General features: G+C 37.3%; 1 protein-coding gene across 3 annotated transcripts in view; it reads left to right on the forward strand.

Moving 5' to 3' along the window:
- The window catches only part of CENPJ (centromere protein J), an 87,079-nt gene that overhangs the window by 13,615 nt on the left and 61,115 nt on the right, over positions 1–12,349 (forward strand). For all 3 annotated transcript variants that reach the window (XM_054701338.1, XM_054701337.1, XM_037527381.2), the window contains 5 exons: positions 1,727–1,838; positions 2,660–2,762; positions 3,200–4,811; positions 6,486–6,618; positions 10,893–11,058. In XM_054701338.1, the coding sequence (XP_054557313.1) occupies positions 1,727–1,838; positions 2,660–2,762; positions 3,200–4,811; positions 6,486–6,618; positions 10,893–11,058 (2,126 nt within the window). The remainder of the gene's footprint in view (positions 1–1,726; positions 1,839–2,659; positions 2,763–3,199; positions 4,812–6,485; positions 6,619–10,892; positions 11,059–12,349) is intronic.

The following is a 12,349-nucleotide window of genomic DNA, read 5'->3' on the forward strand; positions in this document are numbered from 1 at the left end:
TCCCTTTTGGAGAAGTTTCTTTGTAGTTCTTCTGCCCATTTTTTGCCTGGATTATTTTCTTTGTTTTTTTTTTTTTTTTAAAGATTTATTTATTTATTTATACAAGCACTGGGTACAGTCAGAAGCGCGGGAGGGTGAGAGAATTCACCAGAGTCAGAGCGGGGAGCAGAGCAGGCAGAAGGACCGAAGTACACTGCTGAGGGGAGCAGCGGGCGGCAGGAGAGGTCTGCGCGCCATGTGGGACCCTCCTCCGGTGGCCGGGGAGCAGCCGGGGATCGAACTGGCGCTGCAGAGGCTGCAGGCAGCTTCGCAACCCAGCGCTCAACCGCTGCACCACTGGGGAGGCCCCTATTTTCTTTGTTTTTGTTGAGTGTCATCAGCTCTTTGTAGATTTTTGTGATCAGTCCTTTTTCATTAGTGTTGTGTGCAAAAATGTTCTCCCAGTCAGTGGGGTTTCTCTTTGTTTTGGTTATTGTCTCTTTAGCTGTGCAGAAGCTCTTTAATTTGATGTAGTCTCAGCTGTTTATCTTTGCCTTCACTATCACTGCTTTGGGTGATATGTCTGTAAAGATGTCTTTGATGTGCTTGTCATGTAGTGTTTTGCCTATATTTCCTTCTATATATTTTATGGTTTTAGATCTTATATCTAGCTAGTTCTTTAATCTATTTTGAGTTGGTTTTTGTGCATGGTGTGAGGTAGTAGTCAAGTTTCATTCTTTTGCATGTAGCGACCCAGTTTTCCCAGCACCATTTATTGAACAAACTTTCTTTGCTCCGGTGCATATTCTTAGCTCCTTTGTCAAAGATTAGTTGACTAATTTTCATTTTTGATGCTGTGTCCACGTATAAAGCAAGTTGTTGAAAAACAAAAATATGACAAAAGGAGTCTATATATACTAATTAGCATTGGACATTATCATGCATGCATGATATCTATTCTTAGTTTAGTTAATGTCTTGGTATGGAAAGATCAAATGTCTTTTTCTCTGCTTTTAACCAATATACTTTCTTAATCTTTTATTTTGAAAATTTCAAACATCCCCAAAAGTTGAAGTGTCACTGTAGTGATTACTAGTCTACCTTACATTTAGGTTCAGTTTATGTTTTGCCGTATTTATTTCATTTATATAAGTTTGTGGGTGTGTATACCTATATAACTGTCTTTTTACATGTATACATTTTTGTATACATATATACACATGTGAATGTATACATATATGTGTATATATATAAAATTTGTCTGCAAGTAATGTGTAGACATTATGTTAAATCATTTCAAATATTTCAGAATGCATCAAGTTAAAATTAGGAAAGTCTTACTATGTATAACCACAATGTTCTTGTTTACCTAAGGATATTAATAATTCTTTACTATTTGAATTTATTTTAAGATTTCCCCTAGTATCCTAAAAATGTCTTAAAGGTGTTCTTTAAAAACCAGAATCCATTCAAATTCATGGGTTATTTTCAGTTGTTATAGCTTTTTAGCTTTTTCTTAATTTAGAAAAGCTCACATTTTTTCTCCCCATAACATAAACCTTTTGAAGAATATTGTTTTAATTTGGATTTTGTCACTTTATCATATTAAAGAAATCCTTCTTAATTCTAAATTTTTGATATATATTACTTTTAGCTAAATATTTTTTGTATAGTAGCTTGTAACATTCTCAAGTTGTTAAGGCTAATCTAGTTTTTTGAACTCAATTGTTTCTAATTTTCATCCTAGGAGAAGGTACCTTGCCCTGTTGGGAGACAACAATGGAACAGATTCAGGAAGGGAATGATATGAACTTAAAAAAAATTGATGGTTCATCAGAAGTGGTTAATATTGAAGAAAGGTATTATCATGTTGAAAGGAATAAGAAATGTGACAATTTAATATAATAGCTAGACATAATTATCGAGTACTTTCTTTAAATGAAAGATCCATAGTTTTCTTGTTTATGCTTGAATATGCTTTTAAGTGTAAGATACAAGCTATCACATACTGTCAGCAACAGAGAGTTCATCTCTGTTTAATATCAATTAAAATACCTTTGACTTTGTATTAGAAGAATTAAGCAAAATGTTTTCTAATGAGAGAAATCTCTGGCTAAAATCAGTCTTCCTTCAGGTAGTAAAGGTAAATCCTGTTTTGGAGAAGAGAAAAATAAATTCTTGAGTCTCATATTTTGGTGTCCCTTATATTATAAATGATACTTGTGTAAGTTTGATTATAGAATTAAAAATTTTATGACAGAATATATACTGATTGGTTATTATTTTCTTAAATACTCAAAATATTTTAATGTATCTTATGAATGCCTTTTTGATTGTTCTATTCACACATTTAAGGATCTTTGAAAATAAAAAATATGTATTTGAAGTACTATATATGAAATATATTTTAAAACTATATGATGAACTCTGTTACAACCAGTGTTAATCTCTACCAATAGATGGACTTTCTGAAGAAATCATGTGCAGAGTGTTATTTTTCTGTATTTTGGGAAAATGAGCAGGATTATAATGTTCATTAGTATTTCAAAGGGGAGTGTGTGCTTTCGAAAATGTTAGTTCTTAGTGTAGTCAAGACTGTCTATATCATGCATATTATTTAAAATACTCACTGTAATATGACTTGCATGTTAAATAAGTTTCAATTTATTTTTCTGACTAGGCCTATTAAAGCTGCTATTAGAGAAAGGAAACAGACTTTTGAAGAATTCTTAGAAGAACAAATTCGGTTGGAAGAACAAGAATTGAAACAAAAACAGATAAGGGTTGGTATTTCCATTATTTTCATTAAAATATCTAAGCCTTTAGATAAAGATCTGTTTATAACTTACTTAAAAATAACTGTTATTGTCCTCCCCAGTGGCGCAGCGGGTTGAGAGCTGCGCTATGAAGCTGTCCGCAGCCTCTGCAGTATAGGTTCCATTCCCAGCCAGGGAGAAACCCACATGGCGCGGCAGACCTCTCCTTACTCACTCGCTGCTCCCCTCAGCAGTGTCTTCTGTCAGTTGCCTGTTCTGCTCCCCGCTCTGTCTCTGGTGAATTCTCTCACCCTCCTGCGCCTCTGACTGTACCCCAGTTCTTGTATAAATAAATTAATCTTAAAAAAAATTAATAAATAAAGCTGCACAGAAGGATTTAAAAAAAAAAACTGTTATTACTTGGATATACCAGAATTAATTCAAATATTGTTCTTTTATTTTAGGAGGCAGAAGGATCATTGCTAATCAAAGCAAAACCAAAACAACCATTCTTGAAACGAGGAGAAGGTTTAGCTAGATTTACTAATGCTAAATCTAAGTTTCAAAAAGGGAGAGAAGGTATACTAGCAAGTAACCCGAATGTTCCAAAGGATCAGCCTGTGTTTAAAACAGATAAGCAGCAATTCCAGCGTAAAACTGCTCTTATAAATAAAGAACTGTGTACAGAGAACCCTCCTATTAAAAAGAACAACATTAGAACTAAGAGTGGCTCTGTCCTACTCAATCAGAAGCCAAAAGTGCTTAAGAGTAACATTAGGAAAAGTCTCTCTCCATCAGGATTAAACATATCAATGGTAAGGAAATGTGATGGGCAGTTCAGAGACCAGAGCAAATTAGGGAAAAAAGCTGAATCCAATAATAATGAAAATGTAGCTGAGTGTATAAAACCTTGTGATATTGGTTGCAAAGTCTGGAATAAAACACACAGTAAGGACAAACTTCCTCTTTCAGTAGGGCTAGTCAGCTGCATGTCTTCTACAAGCCAGATAAGTGAGGGTGTGAAAGAGTCAGAATCTTCTATTGATATTTCTCTTCAGAAAAAGTTAGAGAACTGGGAACGAGAAAAAGAAAAAGAAAATTTGGAATTAGATGAATTTTTGTTTTTAGAACAAGCTGCTGATGAAATTTCATTTTCCAGTAATTCCTCATTTGTACTGAAGATTTTAGAGAGGGACCAACAAATCTGCAAAGGGCACCGGCTGTCTTCTACCCCTGTCAAAGCTGTGCAGCAAGAGAACACAATGACAATAGGTCCCATTAATCAGTGTAATCAAAATGAGCATACAGACCACACTGAATGTGAAAATAAGAGTGAATGTGAGCTCACACATAAACAGCTTGATTCATCATCCTCACCTGATGGACTGAGGGAACAGTCTTTTAAAATCAGTAGGAAAGCATTACAAATGGCTACTTCTGAGAATCAAACTGGATGGAATGCAAATGATGATGGTGATATGAACAGTGAGAGTAGCACTGATTCTGAGGAACAACTTGATGTTACCATAAAACCATCAACTGAGGATAAGGAAAGAGCTTTCAGCAGCAGCAGAGAAGATAGTCCACAAGTCTGTGATGGTAAGGGTCCTTTTAGGGACACTGAGACTCAAGAAGAAGATAAAAGAGATGATTTAGATTTGAGTGATAAGGATTATGGTAGTGATGAGTCTCTCATATCAGAAAGCTTGAAAAATAAAATTTCTGAGTCTTCATTTCAAAGTATGAATAAAATTGACTTTGATGATGAAAGAACTTGGACTGACCTTGAAGAAAATTCACTTAAGCATGATGTTAATTTTGGGCATGAAGCCAGTTATGGGGCTTCCCAGACAACCTGCCCTAAGAAGGGTGAAATGTGCGTACTAGATAAAACAATAAAAAGGAAGGTTGCACCAGTCAAGAAGGGAGAAGACTTGAGCAAATCCAGTAGGAGCACAAGTCCTCCAACATCAGATCTGATGATGAAACTCTTCCCTTCTTTGAAACCTAAAGCAAAATCAGAATCACACTTGGGAAATGAACCCAAGTTAAACATAAGTCAAGAGCAACTCCCTGGTAAGTCAGAACATTATAAAATATCAGAATATTATAAATTTAGCATATTTTTTATCAGTATGTTGTCAGAATGCTTAAATCCTACCTTTCTAAGTTGCTCAGTAGAAGTCAAATTGGTAAGTGATTGTTAAAATTTGATTTGAATTGTGGGCCAGAATAATGTAATTGTCACTAGAATAAGAGATTTAAATGAATTGTACTTTTAGATTTTTCAAATTAAAATGTCTTATTCCAAAGTTTTAATATTAAGCACTTTACTATAAAGTGAGATTGTGTTTAAATTTCTTTTTTAACCAGAGTGTACCAGATTTATGGTTTGTACTACTGTGGTGTAAATATTTGTGTATTAATACTTCAGTGTACATTAATTTGCTAAATATGACCAAAAAGAAATACAGTAAAATACAAGTTTTTTACCTTCCTCAGTCCTGGACGTCTAGTCTCTTTTTCTAGAGGCACCAGAATTCCCATTTGTTTGTTTATTCTAAAAAGGTCCCATGAACACGAAGGCATATTTTTTGAGTGTGTTTATCATTTCCTTTCTACACAAATGAAAACATGTCTTTTCTGGACTGTTGTATACCTTGCTTGAAAGATTGTTATAACATACACATCTTCCTCACTGCCTTTAATAACTGTGTAGTATTCAGTTGATTGGACTCCTTATATTACTTATCTTGAAACTCTTTCCTGTTATAGCTTGTTAAACTGAGTACTTAGCAAAGCATAGGTGCTTTAAAATGTAAATTACAGCTTAAACTATTTTAAAAAATACTGATTTTAAAAGTAGTACTTTTTGGCAAAGAATTTAGAGGATTAAAATGTATAGAAGCAAAAATGTTAATGACCAGCCTACCCAAAGGCAACTAATATCATTTTGGGATAGTCCAGGTATTTTTAATATAGAGAGACATATATTAAAACTTGTCTCATCCTTTTGACCACGTGTGTAATATGTATTGGGCATATCATTAAAATTCTTTCTATACTTTAAAAAAGGTTACATAAATTATATGAATGTAGCATAATTTTTTCCAGTAATTTTCTGAATGTTGGATACTTGTTTTTCACTATTAGAAATAACACTGAAATGCATATTTTGTGCAAAAATAATTGCATGATTTTAAGTTCATTCTTTAACTAGATTTTAAAAGTGGAATAACTGGGAGAAAAGATACATATGTATGTTTCAGCCTTGTGGTATAAATTAGATTTATTTTCCAAAAGGATAGTTTCCAAAAGTACAGAGCATTAACTTTATCGCAGCAAATTTGAAATGGAAAAATGTCTTAATTTGTATTTCTTTGATTGGTACTTGGGGTTTGATTTGATTTTAGATTATATTTCTTGATTTTAGTTGATAATTCCTTTAGATCTCTTGTGAATTACTTGCTAGTAGTAGCTTATTCTTAAGCTGTTTATATATTAACTTTAAAAAAATTGACTTGAACTATTCCTTTATATATAGTGTTACTTCATTGTCAGATTGATAGCTTTTTGAAGTAGAATGATTTGATTCTTAAATTTGGACTGCTTTCCTCAGGAAGTTTTGTAAGTTTCATTTTTGTAGTATTTTAATAGCATAGGTATTTACCGTATAATTGTCTGTTGGTGTTAGTTTTTTGTTGCTGAAGGCCTTTATTTCAAGTTCAGTACTTATGGCCTGTCTTATAGGTGACAATGCTCGCTCTCAAGTTTTGAGAGAGAAAGTTATTGAATTGGAAACAGAAATAGAAAAATTTAAAGCTGAGAACACATCACTAACTAAACTTCGCATTGAAAGAGAAAATTCCTTGGAAAAACTCAGGTAAGTTTGCATCAGTAGATTGGGAAAAAAACATACAGTGATTCAGTTGAATCTTTAAGATTATTTTTAAGATATTTGAAATTTTTTTTTATTAATCTAAAGGGAGAAATAAATGAAAAGGTGAAATCTTTACCATATAAGAAATTTTCAATTTAATAAAATCACCCAGTCTGGTCAAAGCTGTTAAAAGAGATCATAAATTGAAATTTGAAAAGCTCTTTGAAGCTATGAATTCATGTGCAGTCTTGGCCATTGTATTAATTTGCTAGAACTGACATAACAAAGTATACGCAAACTGGGTGGCTTTACACAGGTTCCAATGGGTTGCCTTTTTTTTTCTTTTTTTAAAGATTTATTTATTTTTATGCAAGAACCGGGGTACAGGCTAGATGTGTGGGAGGGTGAGAGGATTCACCAGAGACAAAGTGGGGAACAGAACAGGCAGACTGAAGAAATACACTGCTGAGGGGAGCAGTGGGCAAGACAGGAGAGGTCTGCTTCGTGCCATGTGGGATTCTTGCTGGCCAGCAGGGATCAAACCTGCACTGCAGAGGCTGAGGACAGCTTCACAGTGCGGTGCTCAACTGCCTGCGCCACCAGGGAGGCCCAGCCAGAGGGTTGCCTTCTGAAGTCAGGGTGTCAACAGGGTCTTTCTTTCTCTCTTAGCTTCTGGTGGTTGCTGGCAATCCTTGGCATAGCTTAGTATGCAAGTGGACAATTGGGTTCATTCTATCTTTTCTTTTTTTTAAAGATTTATTTATTTATGCATAGCAGAGCTAGGGTACAGGCCAGAGATGCAGGGGGTGAGAGGACTCACTAGAGACAAAGTGGGGAGCAGAACAGGCAGACTGACTGAAATACACTGCTGAGGGGAGCAGTGGGGAGACAGGAGAGGCCTGCTACGCCATGTGGGTTTCTCCCTGGCCAACCAGGGATCGAACTTGTGCTGCAGAGGCTGTGGATTGCTTCATAGAGCAGTGCTTAGCCCCTTGTGCCACCAGGGAGGCCCTTTTTTTCTTTTCCTTTTTTTTTAAAAATTTTATCGTGTATAATGCTGCTTTAACATTGGTGTTCAAGTCTCTGCTTTTAATTCTTTTGATATATACCCAGGTATGGAAATTCTATATTTAATTTTTTTTTAACAATTGCTCTATTGTTTTCTACAGTGGCTTACCAGTTTATTTATGTTTTGAACCAGCCTTGCATCCCAGGGGTGGATCCTTTTGTTCATAGTACATGATCATCGAGTTTGGTTAGCTAGTAGTTTGTTGAGGATTTTTACATCAGTGTTCATCAGGATATTACGTGTCGTTTTTTCAGATGTCTTTGTCTGGCTTTTATATCGGAGTAATACTCACCTTCTAAAATTAATTTGGAAGTATTTCTTTTTTTTTCTATTAAGAATTGGTATTCTTTGTATGTTTGTTAGAATTTGTCTGTAAAGCCATTTGGTCTCCGTGACTTTTCTTTTTGGGAAATATCTGATTAATGATTCAGTCTTCTTATTTGTTATTGGATATTCAGGCCTCCTATTTTTTTTTTCTATTTTATATATATTTACATGATTTTTCATTTTTTGCACAATGTATATATTTTCATCTTGGTTATAGTCCCCATACAATTCCCACCCCCCTTGTTTTGATCCGGCTCCACCCTCCCCGCACCCCCCCCCCCTAGTGTGTCTCTGGTTTATAATTGCTTGTTGCTTCCTATTTTTTATTCTAGTTTTGGTAGGGCCTCACATCTAGTGTTATTACCACAGTGCACCCACTACTAGAACACCAGTGGCCCACCACCATAGTCCATTGTGCTCCCTCCCCACTTTATTCTTTCCCGCTCGCCTCCCCCCGCCCCCCTCAATTCTGTAGTCAGCTTTCAAGGGTTAGTTTTTAAATTTCTTTTGTGTCACTTCTAACTGACACCATCTGGTATTTGTCTTTCTTCTTTTGAAGTATTTTGCTTACTATATAATCTCTTCCAGCTCCATCCATGTTGCTGCAAGTGGCATGAGTTTATCTTTTTTGATTGTGTATATATACCACATCTTTTTTTTTAAAAGATTTATTTATTGGGCCTCCCCGGTGGTGCAGTGGGTTGAGCGCCATGCTGTGAAGCTGTCTGCAGTCTCTGCAGTGTGGGTTCGATTCCCGGCTGGCCAGGGAGAAACCTACATGGCATGGCAGACCTCTCCTGTCTCGCCCACTGCTCCCCTCAGCAGTGTCTTCTGTTTGTCTACCTGTTCTGCTCCCTGCTCTGTCTCTGGTGAATTCTCTCACCCTCCCATGCCTCTGACTGCACCCCAGTTCTTGTATAAATAATCTTTAAAAAAAAGAAATTTTAAAAAAAGATTTATTTATTTATGCATACAAGAACTGGGATACAGGCCAGAGGTGTGGGGTTGGGGGGCGGTGGGGCGGTGGGAGGTTGGGGGGGTGGGTAGTGGCGGCAAGAGGATTCACCAGAGACAGAGCAGGGAACAGAATAGGCAGACTGACTGAAATACACTGCTGAGGGGAGCAGTGGGTGAGTCAGGAGAGGTCTGCTGCGCCATGTGGGCAGCTCCCTGGCTGGGGATCAAACTTGTGCTTCAGAGACTGTGGATAGCTTTACAGTGCTGTGCTTAACCCCTTGCGTCACCAGGGAGGCCCAACTGTTTCCACAACTTGGCTATTGTAAATAGTGCTGCAGTGAACATGGGAGTGCAATTTTCCCTTTGAATTAGTGTTTTTGTGTTGTTTGGGTAGATCCTATTATAGATTGTATGTTTCTAGGAATTTTTCTTTTCTAGTTTATCCCATTTTTGGAGGGATACAATTGTTTGTAATAGTTCCTTGTGATCCTTTTTCTGAGACATCTTCTGTAATATCTCCTTTTTCATTTCTGACTTGCTATTTTAAATTTTATTTTTTCGAAAAGTAGAACTGTCTTTGGGACCATCATTAAGAAGAGCTGGAACTAGTTCATGGGCCTGCTTCTGGGTCCATGACTAGAGTCATGCTGACAATGGGCCTTTTACTAGGGTTGCAGATGGTTATGGCTCCTGGCCCCTTCTGAAGTGTCCTCCTGCCAGGTCCTTGGGTGGGCAGGACTGTCTCTAGTACCATGGAAGAACAGCAGAGCAGGAACCAGATCACAGGCTTTTTCATGATCTGTAATCAGGACTGAGGTCTGTGGGCTTGTTGGACTTGTAACCAGGAGCCAGTGTCCTTTGGTGGATGAGTCTGGGACTGAGTCCGTAGGGGGACTGGGCTGTTTTGGTTTGCAGCCAGGACTCTGGTATACCTCCCACTCGGGTGTGAAAGTGCCTTCTCAAAGTGGCAGTCCTCAATTGTAGACTTCATCCGTGTTGGGCAACTGCGTTTATGAATTCAAGAACTTTTTTTAGGGGCACTTTCTTTTGTGCCTGGTTGGCTATTGTTTGTATGGGAGAGTAGGAGCCGAGTACCCCTATTTCACCATCTTGCTGATGTCACTGTATGCTTTTAACAAAGCATCCAGAATGAACCTGGTATGACAGTTCTTCTGATAACATTCTTCTAAGCTAATACCAGAGTCCTCTCAGGGGTCTATAATACACTAGTCTCTGTTTTGTTGTTGTTTTGATTTTTGTTTTTTAAATGTCATTTGCTATTCTGTTTCTTGCTCACTCAGTTTTAGCATATTGGCCTCCTGATTATTCTTTGAGCACATTAAGCCTGTTCCTACTTCAGCACTTTTACATTTGGTGTTCCTCTGCCAGGATTATTTTGTCCATAAATCCTCATGGCTTATTCTTTCATTTCCTTCAGGGTTTACTTCAGATATTAACTCTGCAAGATGCAGATTTCGGTTTCCTACCCTAATGTTTCATAACTTCATTCATTGCTTTATTTTTCTACGTAAAAATTGTAATGTTCCACGTATTTTACTTATTTATCTTGTTCATTATTGTCTGTCTCTCCCATTAGAACTTAATAAGCTTCATTGGAATAAAGATTTTTTCACCATTGTTTCTCCAGAGACAGAGCAGGGAACAGAATAGTCAGACTGACTGAAATACAATTCTGAGGGGAGCAGCGCTTGATTTTATAGTTTGTACTCAGTGTATGCTTTTGGATGTAGTTGAGTTTAATTGACTGTTATTTCTGTCCTATAAATTGAATGAATACATTGATAATAGCAAGTCCTCAAACCTAGGCTGTTACTGATGATCTACTGTGTGTAGATTGCTAAATTATTACTACAAAATTACTGAGATGATTTTCTTAGATGATAACATGATTTGATCATTTTAGGAAAGAAATTGCAGACTTTGAACAACAAAAAGCAAAAGAATTGACTCGAATAGAAGAGTTTAAAAAGGAGGAAATGAGGAAGTTGCAAAAGGAACGCAGAGTCTTTGAAAAGTATAGTACAGTTGTAAGAGCTTTTCCAGATAAAAAGGAACGTGAAGAAATACAGGTATGCCAGTTTTTTTTTACATTATACTATATTAGTAAAAACGATAATCTTATTAAGACTCAGAGTTTGATGTGGTAAAGAGAAATTGGGTATGTCTACTAAGCATTCATTGATTCAACAAATAATATTCTGAGGCATTGGCTCAGGAACATCTTTTATAGTCTGATAAATATATAATTTTTTGGTCTTTTTTTAAATTGAGGTAACTGGTTTTAGGGAATGATTTAAGGGAATAGGTTCACAGCACTTCAGGTGTATGTTACCACACTACACCCACACTCAAAACACCTATAATCTTTCACAGTTGGGTACCCCTCCCCTCTTTTGTTCTTTTCCCCCCTCAAATGGCCTCAATGCTGCAGTCATTTCTAAGGTTTGTTTTGTCTGTTCCTTTGTGTTTTTTTTTTTTTTTTTTTTTTTTAAAGATTTATTTATTTATTCGTCTATTTATTTATTTATTTATTTCTACAAGCACTGGGTACAGTCAGAAGCGCGGGAGGGTGAGAGAATTCACCAGAGCCAGAGCGGGGAGCAGAGCAGGCAGAAGGACCGAAGTACACTGCTGAGGGGAGCAGCGGGCGGCAGAAGGGTTCTGCGCGCCATGTGGGATCCTCCTCCGGTGGCCGGGGAGCAGCTGGGGATTGAACTGGCGCTGCAGAGTCTGCGGGCAGCTTCGCAACCCAGCACTCAACCGCTGCGCCACCGGGAAGGCCCTGTTCCTTTGTTTTTTTGGCATAATATTCTACATAAGAGTGAAGTCATCTAGTACTTGTCTCCTGCTGACTTATTTCTCTTAGCACAGTTCCTTCCAGTTCATCTGTTTTGTCATGTGAGAGGAGTTTTTCTTTTTTACTGCTGAGCAGTATTCTAGCTTGTATGTATGTTCGTGTGTGTGTGTGTGTGTGTGTGTGTGTGAGTATAGGTATACACACCCCATCTTTATCCACTCATCTGTTGTTGGGCACTTAAGTTGTTTCCATAACTTGGCTACTGTGACTAGTGCAGCAGTGAACATAAGAGTACACAAGCCTTTTTTTTTTTTTAAAGATTTATTTATTTATGCATGCAAGAGCTGGGGTGTAGGCCAGAGGTGTGGGAGGTGGTGGTGGGGGGAGGATTCACCAGAGACAGAGAGGGTAGCAGAGCAGGTGGATCTACTGAAATACACTGCTGAGGGGAGCAGCAGGCGAGACAGGAGTGTTCTGCTACACTGTGTTTGGGTTAGCTCCCTGGCTGGGGATTGAACTCAGGCTGCATTGGCTGGCAGTAGCTAGCTAGCACTGAGACTTTT

Source organism: Talpa occidentalis, unplaced genomic scaffold (genome assembly GCF_014898055.3).
Source record: "Talpa occidentalis isolate TD23 unplaced genomic scaffold, MPIMG_talOcc4v2.1 talOcc4.5, whole genome shotgun sequence".
Lineage (NCBI taxonomy): Eukaryota > Metazoa > Chordata > Mammalia > Eulipotyphla > Talpidae > Talpa > Talpa occidentalis.